The 17,482-nt window shown below is 42.5% G+C and overlaps 1 protein-coding gene across 1 annotated transcript in view; it reads right to left on the reverse strand.

Moving 5' to 3' along the window:
• BIRC6 (baculoviral IAP repeat containing 6) overlaps nt 1-17,482 on the reverse strand; it is a 414,467-nt gene that overhangs the window by 239,106 nt on the left and 157,879 nt on the right. The window contains exons 32-38 of the mRNA XM_019526709.1: nt 15,288-15,421; nt 12,596-12,733; nt 9,399-9,526; nt 8,701-8,832; nt 5,399-5,614; nt 1,573-1,756; nt 1,024-1,179 (exon numbers count right to left, since the gene is read on the reverse strand). Of these exons, the coding sequence (XP_019382254.1) occupies nt 1,024-1,179; nt 1,573-1,756; nt 5,399-5,614; nt 8,701-8,832; nt 9,399-9,526; nt 12,596-12,733; nt 15,288-15,421 (1,088 nt within the window). The remainder of the gene's footprint in view (nt 1-1,023; nt 1,180-1,572; nt 1,757-5,398; nt 5,615-8,700; nt 8,833-9,398; nt 9,527-12,595; nt 12,734-15,287; nt 15,422-17,482) is intronic.

Consider the following 17,482-nt stretch of genomic DNA (forward strand, 5'->3'; position numbering starts at 1 on the left):
TTTTTTTTTTTTTTTTTTTTAACTGAAAATCATAAATAACAACTCATGGAATAATATTTTTAACTGTTTAGTCCAAAATTTTCTTTTAAGTTACAAGACAATTACTGAATTTTAAGAAAGATTTGGAACAAGGCAGCAAGTAAAAGAATGTTAACATGAAACAATTTTAATATATGTGAGTCCAGAATGAAAAACATTTGCTTTTATGAGATGCCAATGGCGAAACCTAATTGTTCAGCCACAACCCTTATTTTTACATGGGTTTAGGTTAAAGGCAATTTACAAAAACAAAAAATTCTCTCCAAATAAAAAAATTAACCCTTTACAAGAATTGAAGTGGTTGGAAAGTCAAGCTTTGCTAGCTGGAGCAGGGTAGGTGCAGCTTTGGAGCAACCTTTGCCCCCAGGTCAGCTGGGGATAACTATAGTGAAGGAGGGAAGGAGCTGAGGGTGAACATGCTGCTGGGCATGGAGGGAAAAGGGGGAGTACCAAGAGTAGGGGGAGATTTTTTATTTGAAAAGCAGAGCCTGGAGGTGTGCTGCTGGTCAGGATCCATGCAGCAGAATCACTATGACTGCAGCCCCAGGAGGCCCACAGGACTCCAGAAAAGGCTGCTGGGGCCAACACAGTGCTGTCCCCAGCCTCCTCTACCCCATCTGTGGCAATCTGCTGTGTGCCAAAGCAGGTGTGGCACAGGCGTTCCCTGGAAACAAAGTAGCTGCTAGTTGCACCAGGGAACCAAACATCCATGCACATCTGGATGCTCCCTAAAAGTTAAGACTTTCTCTTGTTAAATGCAACCTGCAGGACAACATATATACCCAGACTTGAAAGGAATGAGCTGCAAGACGTTAGCATACAATTATCTAGAGTACGGAGTTACTGTGCACTACATAATGGAAAGCTTTAATGAATTCAGACTTATTCATAGTAATTCTAGATGACAGAAATCAATAATTTAGAAATGTTAACAGACCAAATATAAATTAACAGTTTCTAAATTAGTTTCATATCAGTGTTTACCTGTTATGTCAGGTGTCAAAGGCTCATCTATTGTTTCCACTAACTGTACTGTTGACTGTTGAAGAGAATCATCAGAATCTCCAGCTGAAGCTCCTGCATCTTCTCCCATGGCTCCTTCTTCCATTGCTTCTGCTGCTATTGGTGCCAACAGCTCTCCTATTGAAATCAAGCAGACAGCTTCTTTACCAGATCAGCTTGTATTTTGCCCATATTAATTAAAATCTGACTACATGATCAAAATATCCCACTGCTTATCCATGTTACCTTGGGGTCTGATTTGCAGATCAACTTTTAGTATTGTCTAAAAACTACTGTCCCGTTGAATGTCTGAGATGTACAAAATCACTACTTGTGTTGGTAAATTAAGGCCAAAATATTTTAAGTTAAACAATAAAAAATGTAATGTTAATACTAACATGGTTGTTTCTTTGCAAATTCTATTATCAAGAGTAATCATATTAGCATTTATTGAATTGTTTTTGTATTAAAAGAAACCAATACTTAATAAAAGGATTCCAGTTTCATATACACTGTAAAAATGCAAGTTACCTGCTAGAATATCCTGTAGCATACATGTCAGAGAATACTGAGCCCATGCTCCTCCCCAAGAGATATCGCCTCTGTTGAAGTCAGTCCCAACCAAAAGCAGTAACAGTCTTTCCAGCTGCGTTTCATTTACAATCTCACACAAATGAATTGTTGGCTTTGTAGCATTAGCAATTCTAGCAAGAACCTATATGAATTCAAAAATACATTGAATACATTAAGCTCAATTAAAAAAAACAAAAAACAAAAACACACAAAAAACCAAAAAGAAACAAATCCCATCCTCTACAACTATACATACATTATACTACCTAAAGTTTTAGGATATTTATGCACACTTACAAAAGTTTGGTATCATACCAATAAGCGTCTTGTCCTCATATAATTTTTCTAAAATGAAAGTGGCAAATTTGTATAATTTTGTCATTTGTCTTTCCATTTTATTGTTTGAGGTATCAGTTTGGTTCGTCCTCCACTCTCTCTCAGTCTCCAACACAGAGTAAAAGTATTATGCTCTTGTTCTACTCCCACTTTTCCCACTGTGTGGGTGAATTTACCAATTTGTAAAAGAATAGGGCTTACACAGAAATACAGGACCTGTGAATCCCTCCAATTCCATAGAAAAGGCCCAGTAAATGTGTGCGCCTGCATAAATGTGCATGTGTAGTTTCTCCCTCCCTGAAGTTGCAAGGAAACACTAAGTTTTCATTGGTAGACTTACTTAATAGATTTTTTTTTTTTTTAAACCTTTTTTTAAAATAATTGTTTAGGTGGACTAGTAAAGGCAGCACAAAACTTCCTGGTTCCCATAGACAGGAAGACTAGGTTCATCTCAAAGGTCATTCAGTAATAACATTTCTTATTTTGGATCTAGTCTTACCCTCCCATTTGAGATACATGGGATGATGCAAGAAGCTACTTAAAAAAAGAAAGCTAAGAAGAGATTAATGAAGAAAGTTCTCCCTAGTTTATAATCAGCAATATTAAACTATCTAATTTGGAATCCAGGGAGAATATTTTTGCCAAGGGATACTTCTGCAGAGGAGCAAACTGCTTTAATCAGCATGAAACAGTCCTCTAATCAGAGGACCACATAGGAGTTTATGGACTTGTGGTAGATGCCACATAGGAGTGAGAACGGATTGCTCTGTGACCTATTGGAGATCAGAATACAACTACATTGCAGCTACACCACTTTACCTACTTAGTTATAGAGCGATTTGGCAAATTTCATACCCAAGTAGATCATCCAGAAGAATCTTAACAGCAGCTTTCACTCTAGTGTCCTTATCTAGTTCTGCTCCAGCAAAAGGAATCTCTCATAGCATTTACATACAAAGGTTGGTTGCTACAGCACTCAATTGGGTTCAAGCAATGGCATAGCGAAGGAGAGGGTGACAGAGGCAACTGCCCTGGGGGCTGCCCCGCTGTCTGCCCCGAGGTGCACACACAGTCACCGCCAGCACGGAGCTGAGGCCGGAGCTGTGGAGCCCGGTGCAGCTGTTTGCAGCCTGCCTGCTGCTTGCTTGCTGCAGCTGCCCAGAGCCCAGGCTGGCTACAAACAGCTGTGCCAGGCTCATCACCTCTGTGCCAGGAGTGGGGGAGAGACCAGGGCTGCGCTGCCTCAGGCCCCTCCCCCACCACCCGCTCCAAGGTGCACCTGCACACACTGATGCCGAGCTGATGCTGGAGCCCGGCACAGCTGTTTGGAGCCTCCTGGCTGCAGCTGGCCTGGGCTCTGGGGAGCTGCTGCCAGCTGGGATCCCAGGCTGCTCCCAGCAGGCAGCTGGGACGCTGCAAGCCCTGCTAGGAGCAGCCCGGGCTCCGTCGCTGGCAGCAGCTCCCCAGAGCCAGGGCTGGCCACGGCGTGCCAAGCAAGATGGCCTTGTGTGCCACGTTCAGCATGCATGCCAGGGGTTGCTGAAACCCTGCTACAGGAGTTGCCAAAAATTCTTCAAAAACCCTTACAAAAGGTGGGTTTTCCCCTGTCCAAGAGGTCTAATTAAAAAGACACGATCCTCAACAAGAATTACCACTTCCTTAGCCAAGGGTGCCTCTAATGCATCAATTTAAAGACATCTGACAGAAAGCCAAATCCTTGAGCTTTGTAAGCTTAGAACATGCTGATAATTTTCTTTGTCAGACATCTCCCATTTCTTTTTAGTAGTTTCTCTGAAGGAAAAGGCAAACCATTCTTCTTTTGGATGGGAAGTCAAGCCCTCATCTTTAACCTGCTCAGTTTGTCCAAATGAAGCATTTTGGGGCTACTACATTGTTTCCTCAATGTTCCAGTTATAATCCAAAGCCACAAATGCAGAGGTACAAGCTCTCTGAAACTAGTTTAAGATTTGGAAGTCTGGGACCACTAAAAAGGAACTGGGGTCCTTCAACCCAGCACTTTTTTTGAAGTTTCCCTTTGTGTCTCAAACTGGGAGGGTATGGGATACCTACGAGCCCCTTACTCATGTCCAGGAAGCAAGCTGGAAAAGAGATTCAGGTGAACATTGTTAAAAACAGCCCAGGAGCTTCCTCTTAAAAAATGAGGAAGAGAAAGACAAATGACCAAGCTCTGCTAAATGATACTTAACTTAAAAAATCCACTCCAGGGTCTTGACTTACTTATGAAAAGTACACATTTAAAGATGACAGACTGGTTTGCTGGACCTCAAGACCAAAAAATCTGATTCACTCTAGCAGAGGTACCAAAAGGACTCTGGCCTGGTATCAGGAAAGATTGGACCAGGGTGGGGGTGGAAGACGTAACAAGCTTTCTTGACTAAATTCAGCGCCCTTCCAGAGTGAGTGGATCCCATGGGCTTGAAACAAATTTGCCACAGAGCATCCCCTTTGTGGTTCCTGAAAACCTTTCTAGATCTTCCTCTACCTTCATGGAGGACACGAGAACAAGGAATAGGCCTTGTTAAGCAATTCCTTTGAGGGCACAAGAAAACTAAACCAAACAAAAAGTGAGATATTTCAGTTTTCCAAAGATAGGGGGAACAGAAACTTTCTCCTACTCTAAAGGTTAGTTTTAAAGGCTAGGAAGACAAAGAGAAAGCAGAGAATCTATTAACAGTAAGAAGAGGCAAGCCAAGCTCTGCTCAAAACCAAAGTGGATCTGGCACTAGCAAGAAGAGAGAAGTCCAAGTGTTTTCAGGTGTCAGATAGGATCTACAACGTAAATAACCTTAAACTAATTCCAGTATGCAATTATGCAATCCTGAAAAGCTCTAGAAAGCCTCATAACAATAGTGAAACCAGATTTATATACCAAAACCACAATATTGCTGAAACATGTAAACAAATACTGCATTTTAGTTTTAAATAATTTAAAAAACCTCACTGAATGCAGGCAGTGTGAAACTGAAATAATATGCCGAACTGGAGCTAAAAAGTAAGGCATCTGAAACCTTAAAAACCTCTGGATTAATTTTTATCTGAAGAAAGTACAAAGACCCCTAAAACCAGTTTTAAGCCAAACAGTACTCAATGTATTCTGTAACTAAATGTTTTACTTCCTTTCTGCATTGAATGAATTTTAAAGTACTTTTATGTAAAAGTTTCTTTAAAAATGGTAATTGAAATAGGATACTTCATAGTATACTTCTATTATAAGACTTCCGCAATAGTCTTATACTTTCACATTTGGATTACTATAAAATTCCATGCAACTACTTTCTTTACAATCAAATAAATTAAATGAAGTAGCCAAAGAAAAGGTATCTGCCTACCATTTTCAAAAGTCACATGTTAAAATATAGCTCCTTAAACCAGTTTTTTACATGGAAAAAATAGCATTTTACCAAATCGACCACCTATTCATGTTTACCTTACAAACAAACAGCAGTAAATCTGCATGGCAAGTAAAATCCATTGACAAAAGGAAAAGGGCCAGCTTCTGCACCACTGAGATACAGCGTTCATGTGCCAGTGTAAATGGAAGTGGTTCAATTTCTGGAGTTTCCTTTGTTGTTGATACTTCTGTGTCCAACGTAGAACGAGGCCATTCTGCAGTTCGCCGTAACCGTATTAAGTCCTTGAAGTGCTGCATAAAGTACAAAATGTTAACAGATGTTAAATATTCAAAATTAAAACGTCATACTTCTGCCAGTACGAGCATATACAGAATTGGGAAAATTTAACAGTAGTTAGTTATAGAAACTTGAACACTAATGGAAAAATCCCACAATTAAAAAAAAAAAGAGTCTAAAATGAAACAAAGTTCTACTGGCAAGAATTTAAGTTGCTCTCCAGTGCCAAAGCCACAAGCAAGTTATGCCATGCATCCCAAAACAGAAGCAACAGAACCTTTAGTTACACCAGAGCTTTTATAATATGTTAACACCCCACATTTTAGAAACTTGTTGCTATTTCTCTTAGTACACTTGTACATGTCCGCATAATTACCAGGCATCCAGTTATATAACTACTTGGAAAGATGAAAATTGTAACTGGAATATAGTTTACCAAGACTATTGACTATTGTTCTTCCATAGCAGCTAAGTGACTAGAACTGCAGAGACTACAGCTCCGTACTGGAAGGGCTAACCATGGGCACTGCAACTTGATCAACTTGGAAATGGTAGCAAACAAAAAAGACTCAGACTCAAATCATTCTGAAAGCTACCATATACAATAAGTAACCCACCATATCATACTATAAAACTGTACGTCACGGTTTAACCCATTGAAGAACCATCCTTCCAACTGTTTTGTTTTTGCTCTTTTGCAAATATTAGATGACTTTCTAAAAGCACATAAACACTTTAAAACAAGGAATATATAAATATATCTGACTTTTTCAGTCAGATCTCTGAACAGACTAAAACCAAGAAAACCCTACATGCTGTATCACAGCATATTTAATTTTTAAAACTATGACTTCTAACACTAATGAACTGCAAGGTATCCATGTTGAGGCTTATTACTGTTTCAGCACAAAAATCTTGTTTGTCCTGTAATTACCACTTAGCTCATGTTGTAGCTGTATTATTTACAAACCAAACTGAGGACATGACATTGACCGAGTGTAGGGAAATCATTATTTACTGAGAGAGCCCTTTGAGTATTTCTTTTAAAAGCGCAGTGTTTGAAATTACTCACAGGTGTGGGACATGGAAAGTTGTCACTGGTGACATCAGTTACTAGGTGAAGTGGTCAGAGCTGCACAAGATACTATTTGGGTTTTCAGTTGTAGCCATGTTGGTCTAAGGACAAAAGCAGGCAAGGTTCTTTGAGCAGATGTGATATCTTTTATTAGACCGAGTAGTTGGAAAAAAGTTCTTAGCAAGCTTTCTAAGGATGCCCGAAACCTTGTTATGAACTTCCCGCCCACCCCAATTACTCAGTTGGTCTAATAAAAGATCTCACATCTACTCAAAGAACCTTGCCTACAAGATGCTATTTGTCACATACACACCGTGTACAAGTACATAACAATACAGAAACTATATGTTAAAGTGGAAAGTTAACTATCATGTTACTTTTTACATAAACATGACTGCTGTGAAAATGAACTCTACACAGCTTTACTCACAGCATAAATCAGCCAGTGGGTTATGCAGATGTTTGAAGCTGGCACTATCTTTTTTCTCTGTTGTATTAGAGAAAAAAGAGATATAGCAGGAAGGAGCAGCTCATTAAGATGATGACTTAGTGAACAAGATAGGTCTTGTTAAAATTTGCTGATTCAAAAAGAACAAAACAACTTATTTCTCCCCACAATATCTATACAAGCCCTCTCTCTCAAAACTGTCTAGGCACATCAGTCTATAATCTCTTTCAGCTGTCTTAAAAAGGCAACAACATTTCTAAAGCCACCAAATATAAATTTAAGGTCATATTTAACTCCGGTAGTCATAAAATAAATTTATTTCATTTTGTGGTCAATGGAATGCTTATAGTGCTCTCAGTTTCCTTTAGTAAACAAGGCACTGAAGTTTGCAAGGATACTACTCTGATAATGCCTACATTTGTTTCCACTTTCAGCAGCTATGTTTTATATAAGGAAACCATAACTCCTGGAAAGCCAATAAGTTCAAGTGAGAGAAACTACCATATTTACTCAAATCCAAAACAAGGTTTTTTCCACCCAGTCAACATGGAGGGAGGAGAGGAAAACAAAACAAAACAATTCTTTATCTTGGATTCAGGTACCAGCCTGGCACAGGTGGCAGCTCACCTGTGGCACTAGCCCTAGGCTTGGGGCCAAAGCCAGAGCTGAGCTCCCACCTGTCCCAGCCAGAATGGTTCATTTGGAGGGGAAGGGAGCTCATGGCCAAGGGAAGCACAGCAAAACCTGCAGCCTGCCCCCCACTCCCTGTCCCTGTGCTTGCCCCTTATGCCCTGCCACCAACCTGCCCCCTCCTCCCTGGACAGGATGGGCTAGGGCTGGGGAACTGCTGCTGCTGCCACTGACTGTCCCAGATGAGCAGAAATGCAGCAGAAGGTAAAAAGGTTGGGGAGGGGAGCAAGGGGCAGGGTTCTGATCCCTTGCCCCCTGCTGTTGCTTTCCCTGTTACAACAGTAGGGGAACAAATTTAAAAACCACCTTCCACTAATTAGGTTACACACAAGGAAAATGATAACAAGTATGTAATTTTCTATGTATATAGAAACTAATTACTGGGGGGGGGGAGGGGGCTGGGTTACCTTAAATTCAAAGTAATCTTAGATTGAGGTAAATATGGTATTTTCAGAATAGTAAAATTTTTGCTCTGGAAAGTGGCATGCTTAAGTTTTGCATACTCACTCATGAGAGCATCCTTTAAAAAAAAGTCACATGCATAAAGTTAACCATATAAAATATACGTCATGTTTCTATAGGTAAATGTTGCCAGATGCTTAATGTGATTTAAAAATTAGTCTGATACCAGAAAAGCTGCTAGGTTACTGGTGATTTTGGCTTTGTTCAGCCAACAACCTGCCCGTAGCAGAACCAGAATATTTTTCCAAAAATCCCACATTTCCAAATGGCCACTCAATTCAGCAAACAGAACAGCCTTGATAAGAACCAGAATGAAAACACCTTTTTTTAAAGAATAAAGTCAATGCAGGACAAAAATTAGTTTGCAGGAACAGGTCTTTATACACTAAAGACAACAAGTGAATTATAGTTTCAGAGCATCATACCTTTGAAGTAGCCTGTTTTAGTTTTGCCTGTTCTACTAAAAGTTTGTATGATGATCCTTTGTTGCTTTGTATTTTCTCTTTTTCCATCTGTTCCACCAAAGCCTTCTGTTTTGCTTTTAATAAGTTAAGTTGCTAAAAGAAAATGTTAATAGGAGAAAATGAAAATTTAAGCAATAAGATGTGAAAAGGATCAGTATTTTTATATGATTATAAACTTCTGCTGAAATTGCCATCTATAGTTAGCTTTTGTACAAACACACCTTCCTGGGCTACCAGCAGGATCACAGCAGATAATTTCAAGAATAAGTATATTAAAAGCAGCACTAGATGCATGTCCAGGGTCATAAAATATGAATAGCTACTATAAAGACTGAGAAACATTACATTTGAAAAATCATGTTTAAATTACAGGTGGTCACCACTCAAGTTTATGTAGATTCATCAAGAATGAAAAATAAGTTTTACTATAAAATACAGGCGACTGCATAGTACAGCAACATACTTCACAGGATTAGAATTATTCCAGCACATCCCATGCCACATACCTTGTGATGTGTCAAAAGAGATAGGCAGCTTTTAGCTACAGAACAGGCTTATGCCAAAGCAAGGAAAATAAGCTCCATGACCAAAGCTGGGATTTTATGAAACAAGACACAAGTACTTTAGGTGATGAGTGCTAGTACCATGCTGAAAATTACCTGTTTATGATGAACAAGTTGCTTTCTGATCTTTCTGGAGTACAATCTATCTAGGCTACTGTTGCCCTTGGTAGACCTGTTCAGATTCTGGGTGTGTAGGCTATTATTAATAAAACTCCACTGATTGCCTAGAAGAGAGACAAACATATCAATAACTGAGACTTCTTGTAAACTAGGGACAGAAATTAAGCATAAAGCAGTATAAGTAATTGGAAAGCAGCTTAAACCTGTAACAGAACAGAAGTTCAGTGCACACAGTCTGGTTTCAAAATGGCAGAAACCAGTTTTAGATCAATCTGGATGGATGCAGTACGAGACTTAACTGATTTAGGTTAAACTGGTCTATCAAACTTCTCTCCCAGATCCCCTCCTGACTGAAGTTACCTTGCAGTCCCCCCAGGATGCTTTGCACCTACCCTGTAACTCCCCCCACCCCCCAAAGGGCGGCCTGCTAGAACATGGTTTAAGCACTGCTGCTCAAGCCCAGTGCCTAGCTGGCCCTGCCCCTGGGCTGTCACAGAGCTCAGGCAGCAAAGCCTCTCGCTGATGGGCAGTGGAGGGGAGGTGGGGGAATAGGGTCCCCTGCCCCAGCCCAGCCTGCCAAGTCCTGTTCAGCCCTGCTGCAGGGAGTCGTGTGGAATCCCCCCTCTCCCGCCTGGCCAGAGAGCTGCTTGGTTCAGGTTACTGCCAGAAGTGGAAGTGGGGAGCAGACTCCTGATCGGTGCCTCCTCATCAGGAGTTCCACCCATCCCAGTCCAGGACATTCCTATCCAGGGAAGCTGAGGAGAATCTCCCTTTCCCTTGCTCTACAGACACTGCCTCTGAGCCAAGCAGCCCACCAGCCATGTGGGAGGATAGTGGGAAGGGAGGGGAAACCCCCTCTGCTTCCAGGGAGGAAGCTTCCTCCCCCTTCCCCAGGCAGGGGTTCCCCCAAGCCACCATGCCCAGCGGTGTGGGCAGGCACTCAGTCCGCGCAACTGTTCCCCACCCCCACCTGTTTGGGTGGGTCTAAGCCACAGCCTGGTCCAGCTGCACAAGGGAGGGGGAGAGGGAAGAATCCCCACATGGCAAAGCAGACTGGGACTTGGAGGGCCCCAGGCCAGGGGAAACCCTCCCCTCCAAGATGGGGGCTCCCCCCACATGGGCTGGCACGTGGATGGGAGCTCTTTAACTCCCTGCAGGGGGGGGACAGCAGGGGTTGGGGGCATGTGCTTGGCAGCCAAGTTAGGGAAGGCCCCCCACTTGGCTGGGCTCAGCAATAGCCAGTGGGCTTGAAGGTCTGCTCTAGTGCCCTCTGGCTTGGGCCACTGCAGGCATCTGGCTGCCTTTCTCAACTGAAAAGTGAGTATCAGTTCAGTTTATCAGGCCAATCTACACAGCAAGAAACCTGCAAAGATTGAATTGATTTCGCCTTGTGCTTTTTGACTGGCTGTACTTAGCTGAAGAGTGCACCAGAACCAGTTTGCATTTACTCGTTTCAATTTTTGAAGAACAAAGACTTACGCAAGATTACTATCCTCATACAAGTTAACAACACATCACTTATTTTCCCTCTCGATGAATGACAGGTATTCAAAAGAAACCCATAACTAAGCTAGAAAATGCATTACTAGACATACCATATTGTTCCCCACTCAATTTATATGGAAGGTCAGCTTATAACAATCCTGACAGGTAAACTTGGAATATTTTTGTACATAAAATAAAGTCATTTTTAAATGCTTAGTGGAGTCTCCTGTGGGATTTTGTAAGAGAAATAAAAATTCAATGGCTCTGCATATATTTATTGATTTCTATTCAGAGAAAAGGCTGTATTTCCTAACACTGAACCTGAAAATGCAGGGTCAGCTTGCATTTGGAACAAATAAGTTACCTTTCCTTTACACATTAATTAATAATGTAGGCTCTGTCCTAGGGCCTATACCGTTTAACTTTTTCATCAATGATGTGAACATTGGTATCAGAAGCGGACTGGCCAAGTTGGCTGATGACAACCAACTCTGGGGTAAAGCATCCACACCTGAGGACAGGAGGGTGATCCAGGCAGATCTGGACAGGCTCCTGAAACGGGTGGACGAGAACCTGATGGTGTTCAACACCAAAAAATGCAAGGTTCTCCACCTTGGGAGGAAAAACCTGCACCATGCTTATAGGCTTGGTAGTGCTAGCTAGCACTACAGATAAAAGGGACCTGGGGGCCATGGCTGACCACAAGATGAACACGAGCCTCCAGCGTGATGCTGCGGCTAGTAAAGAGAGCAAAACGCTGGCTTGCATCCATAGATGCTTCTCAAGCAGATCCCGGGACGTCATTCTCTCGCTGTACTCAGCCTTGGTGATGCCACAGCTGGAGTACTGTATCCAGTTTTGGGCTCCACAATTCATAAAGGATGTGGAGAAGCTTGAGAGGGTGCAGAGGAGCCACGTGCATGATCAGAGGTCAGGAAAACAGACCTTATGATGAGAGACTGAGAGCAATGGGGCTATTCAGCCTGGAAAAGCACAGGCTCAGGGGTGATCTGGTGGCCACCTATAAGTTTATCAGGGGTGCTCATCAGGATCTGGGGGAGTGACTGTTCACCAGAGCCCCTGAAGGGATGACAAGATCGAACAGTCACAAACTCCATTGTGACCGATTCAGGCTGGACATAAGAAAGCACTTCTTCACTGTCCAAGCCCCCAAGGTCTGGAATAGACTGCCGCCGGAGGTGGTTCAAGCACCCACTTTGAACGCATTCAAGACACATTTGGATGCTTATCTTGCTGGGATCCTATTAGCCCTGCTGACTTCCTGCCCCTGGGGCAGGGGGCTGGACTCGGATGATCCTCTGGGGTCCCTTCCAGCCCAAATGTCTATGAAATAATAAGCCCAGTCAAGCCCACATCAAATCATAATGTTGCTAACTTGCAATTGTACAGTCTCTTAATACTGGGGTTTTCTTCAGTTCCCTGTTCTTTAAGGAATATAACAACGTGAAGAACACAGCACTTAAAATAAATGAGGAAAAGAATTTTAAAACAAATTACCTGTAATGTCAACATGTTAAAAGCAAATAAGCAGTAAACAGGACTTAAAAACAGAATTCATGATTTTTGTGTAACAGTGTTGGCAACAGTAAATCACCATAATATTTTGTAAGAAATGTATACTTGTAAAAGCACAACTGGATGTTTAAAAAGTTATAAGCATACTATACCTGTCAGGAATCTCTCCCTCTCTTTTCCATTCAAAGGTTTCTTAGCTGTGGCTGCTTCATCTTCAACAGTAGCCACGTAGTCTAGAAGTCTGGACACCAACATTACAACCCAGCTGATCATAGGAATGTCCAATACCCCTTAAATAAGCAGGTTTCAGGTGAAATATAGGCAATATAGTTAGGCTTTGAAAACAACAACCAAATTAAGATAGGCTCAAAGAATCCAACACAGACATCATCATGTACACAGCGGTAGGTAATAAAAGGGTCCCATGTTTCTTTCCATGTACAAAAGACCTGCACTCATAAATTTTTGTTTGAGACCTAGGAAAATACAGAATAGAGTGGGAAGGAAGAAATCATTAACAGGTCTATATCTGAAAACAAAGAACAGAACACTTCCAGTGGCAAGTAGAAATCAAACATACTCCTTTCACTGTTACTATCTAGATAAATGACAACAGCCAGACTCAGCAAGAAGCTTTAATTATGAACCACGGAAATTAACTGCCCACGGTCACACACTACTCTGTGAGCACCTGCTCAAATAATCTGGGATAATTCTCTGACATCTCCGTTCTCCCGACAGAAAAAAACCCTACCCAAAACCACGTGAACAGACATTTGAATGCTGAGGCCCTGAAGAGCAGAGAGCTTGCAGTGCTGACACTGTGCAGCCAGGGGGTATCCTGTGCACACATCTCAGTGTGCTCTGCAGACTCCCTTAGTCTGCTTAGAGACAGATGGCAGAAGTGCACGGGCAACCCTAACTGGCTGACCCAGACTACCCAGGGCCAGCCTGTTTCTCTGCATCACAATATGTGGATTGTGGAGAGGGAGTGTTCTGCTCCCTGCTGGAGCAGCAGAGTCTAGAGAGCAATATCTTTCTCCCTGGGGATGTGGAGGGTGATGCTGGAGCACTATATTCTCTTCTGAGAGAAGCCAAAGCATGTACAGACAATCGTTCTTCCAGAAGAGTTGTTACCAAGCTATTTTTCTCCTGGTGCGACTATTTTTACTCTTGAGAGAAGAAGCCTGAACACCTGTACACTCATGGTTTCTCCTACAAGAGCAGAGACTCTCCCAGGAAAAACTGAATGTCTGTATGAGGCTTGTCAGTGGTTAAGCAATAATATTTAGGCTCTTTGATGTCTTTGTCTAATACTTTGCCCACTGGAACACACTGAAGGATGTGAAGACAGAGACCAAAGTGGACAAAGGAACAGAAACCACTGGGAAGAAGGGCTGTAGATTAGAGGCGGGAGGTAGACTACTACTGTTGGTGACTGCTGTTGCACATCTGTCTGGTTTTTAGGATGAACGAAATGGAGGATTCTATTCCCAAGTACTTTTCTACCATTTTTTCAATCTCTTAAATCCCAATATGCCCTTCTAGCCTTCCCATTCCCATTTTTAGCACTCCTCCACTCAGCAGAGTCACCTTTTCCCATCCCTTCCCCAATTCTCCTGTGTAGTCTCTCTGACTCTTGGCCTGATCCTTCTGGCCCTTTTCATTACTAGTTTCTTTGTTCTTTTCTCACTTTCTGTTTGATACTTTTTACATATTCGACTCTCTCTTTCTTGGTGCTTTCATTGTACATACTCATTACATGGCTTAGTGCTAACTCCTTGTAATCCAGGAAGAACCAAGCTGGACAATGAAGAGAGACAAAGCTTCAGAGCTTGTAAAGTCCTCTGCGAGTACAAATGGTGATACCAGAAACATGGAATGACCTGGAAGTTGCAGAGGAGGCAGATGGAGGTTGAGAAGTTGCAAAGCCTAATCAGGATCTGTACACTCAAGAGAAGGTCTGGTAGACTGATGAGGAACAAGAGAACAATTCCAGCTACACTACTTTGTTTATGCTGGGGGACTGTAAGGGAATAAGGAAGATGAGGAAGAGAGTACCAGGTGGTTTTCTGCCAAGCTTGCATACCTATAATTTCAACACTGATGAGCCTTCTTTAAGTTTGTAAGCATATATGGGTTAAGGAACACCCCAAGTTTTAAAACAGTTTATAAACCTTTAAGATAATTTCCCCCTGTGAACTTGTCATGAATTAGAGACAAACACACTAAGGTCTATCAACCTTTGAGAATAGATCTTTCTAGAATTTTTAGAGATCGAGACAGTTAAATTTAAAGTAAGTATATTCAGAAAAAACACTCACTTAGCAATGTGCGTAAGGGTAGCTAAGCAAAATGTCTTTTATTCTGCATGCTCTATTCAACTTCTAACAGCCATTACTCTGGTGAAATCAAATTCAATTATTTTCAGCTGACATGTGAGGCACTGGATGTTTTTGACTAGGACTTCAAAATTTGGTCAACTTTCTACAGCTGTCTGAAAACCAGTCTAGAAAACTGTTAATGCTATGTACATCCTAACTGAACTAAAAAAAAACAAAAAACAAAAAAACAACAACACACGGATTGTGTTCAATTTCCAAGAAAGAAAATCACTTTTTGGCAAAGACCAAAAATGTGAAATTTCAAACAAACAGATGAAGATTTACAAAAAATTGAAGTGTGTATGGAATAGGATTCTGACACGGCCTAAATTGCACCTATAATAGCAGATGCGATGGGTTCCTAGTTATTAAAATACAGCCTTTACCAAAAGTCTGTCTTTACTAATTTGCCAGCTTATGTTGAATTTTAATAATATAGCATCTAAAGTTAATGTACTACCTTCAGTACGTCTGTGCACAGGTAAATGAGGTTGTAGAGGTGACAGCAAGTTATCCAAGAGATTAAGTAAACTTTCCAAGACGCCACTGTTGCTAAGGGATCTTTGGCCAATGCAGGAAAGTAACATGAAGACCCTAAAAATAAAAAATATTTAGAACTCAAAATTTCTCTTCACTTAGCATTTCTATAAACTGTATTTAAATGGAAGCAATACTTTTTGGAATATATATCAAGAAACGTGTTATAATAAAAGTAGCAAAATGGAAGTGAAAATAAATTGACAGAGGTCCACAAAAATAAGTATGGTTCAATTAAAAATCACAGGAATAATATCATATTTTAAAATTGACAGTTTCTCATTTTAAACCTCAAGAAATCAGCAGTCACTTTCATTAGAAACATGCAAAGCATCCCCATCTACGGACTTCCTCCATCAAAAATTGACCAATTTTGTCACCTGTTTAAATTGGCTCCACATTTATACATTAGAGAGACATGGTTTATAATACTCAGTATTAAGTATATATGGAAGTGTAGTCAGACTGAACTTCCCATCCATCTGATTATCTAGTCTAAACCATATATATCAAATGTAAATGAACTCTTTCTGATTGAAAGTTTGTTGTAATTGACATGAACATGTCCTTCAGAGTTTCTCAAAGAAACATTTACCCATTTACCTGACCAGAAATCAGGGATCACAGGGTTTGGAAGTGACTAGTGGTGCACCGATAGAGATTTTGGGAGCTGATACCAATCTGATTTCCAATACAGCTGCCTCCATCTGATAAGTCTGTGCAGTGGAAGGAAAGTGGGGAGGGAAACGGTGTGGGGACGGCAGGGGGAAGGGGGCAGGGGCTGCCCAGCCAGAGCAGGCGTGAAATGAAGCCACGGCTCATGGGGGCGGCAGGTCCCACCACTGCTTGTGTCCTGGGAGGGTATGTGCCCCCAGATTTGCACGGGGCGGGGCAGACGGGCTGTAGCCGGAACTGCACGGAGCTCTTCTTGCTGGGGGCTGGGTTCAGAGTGGGTGCAGGCAGTACTGGGAGGGGGCTGCAGCCATCCCAAATTTCATTGCAGCTCCACTCCCAGTGCTGCTACTGCCAGCCACCCAGCACAGCCCCGGCTCAATGCCCTGCATCTACCCATGTGCCAGGAAGAGCAAGGGCTGTGCTGGGTGGTTGGTGGTGCTGGGAGCAGAGTTGCGGCAAAACTTGGGGTGGCTGCAGCCCCCTCCCAGGGTTGCCAGTGCCCATTCTGAGCCCAGCCCCCAGTGAAAACAGCCTTGCACAGCTCCTGCTCCAGTCCACCTGCCCCACTCCGTGCAGATCAGGAGCACATGCCCCCCCATGTGCAAGCAGCAGTAGGAGCTGCCTCCCACCCCCACGAGCCACAGCACTACCCATGCCCCACCTGGCTGGGCACTGCCTACCCCTTCCCCCTCCCCCACCACAGGGCACATTGAACTGTCCCCCCACGCCTGTTCCCTCCCACCACACAGACTTACCAGCTGGAAGCAGCTGTCCACGCTGCCAGCTCTGCTCCTTGCTTTTTGTATGCTGCTCTGTAGCTGCGCACAGCACAGGCTTTATCAGCTAAATCATTAGCACCATCAGACCGATTTCCAATATAGCCAATTTTCTTTATGTTGGTACCAATCCAATATCATACTGATGTATCAGTGCACCTCTAGAAGTGACTTTAAAAAAACCAGCACTACACACACTTATAAGTTCACTGATAGTGTTACTCCAAATTTAACACTAGAAGTTTCCCATTTGACTCCTGAAAGACTCAAGGGGCGCGTCTACACATTCAAGCACATGCACCTGCAGCAGCTCAAATAGAAACGGTGCAAATTTGAGCCGGGGCTTTTTGCTTCAGCGCATGTGCTCAGACATGCACTTTGGTGTGGAGCAAATTGTGCCACCTGGGGCAAAATAACCCTGCTTGGCTCCTCCCAGATCTCCAGCCAGGGGGAGCTAGAGCCCAGGGCCAGCACCTGCGCTGGCCCCAGCAGTATAAAAAGCTGCCCTGGCAAGTAGCTCAGAGCTACTAGCTCTCAGGAGCTTTTGGGGCCCAGCCAATTGGTACCTGGGGACACTACCCCTTGTGCCAGCTGGACTGCTGAAGCAGCCCTGCACCCTCTACCCACTGCAGCAGTCTGGCAGTGGGGGCTGCTGCCTGGCTGTGAC

Source organism: Gavialis gangeticus, unplaced genomic scaffold (assembly GCF_001723915.1).
Source record: "Gavialis gangeticus isolate Ggan-Ray unplaced genomic scaffold, GavGan_comp1, whole genome shotgun sequence".
NCBI classification, from domain to species: domain Eukaryota; kingdom Metazoa; phylum Chordata; order Crocodylia; family Gavialidae; genus Gavialis; species Gavialis gangeticus.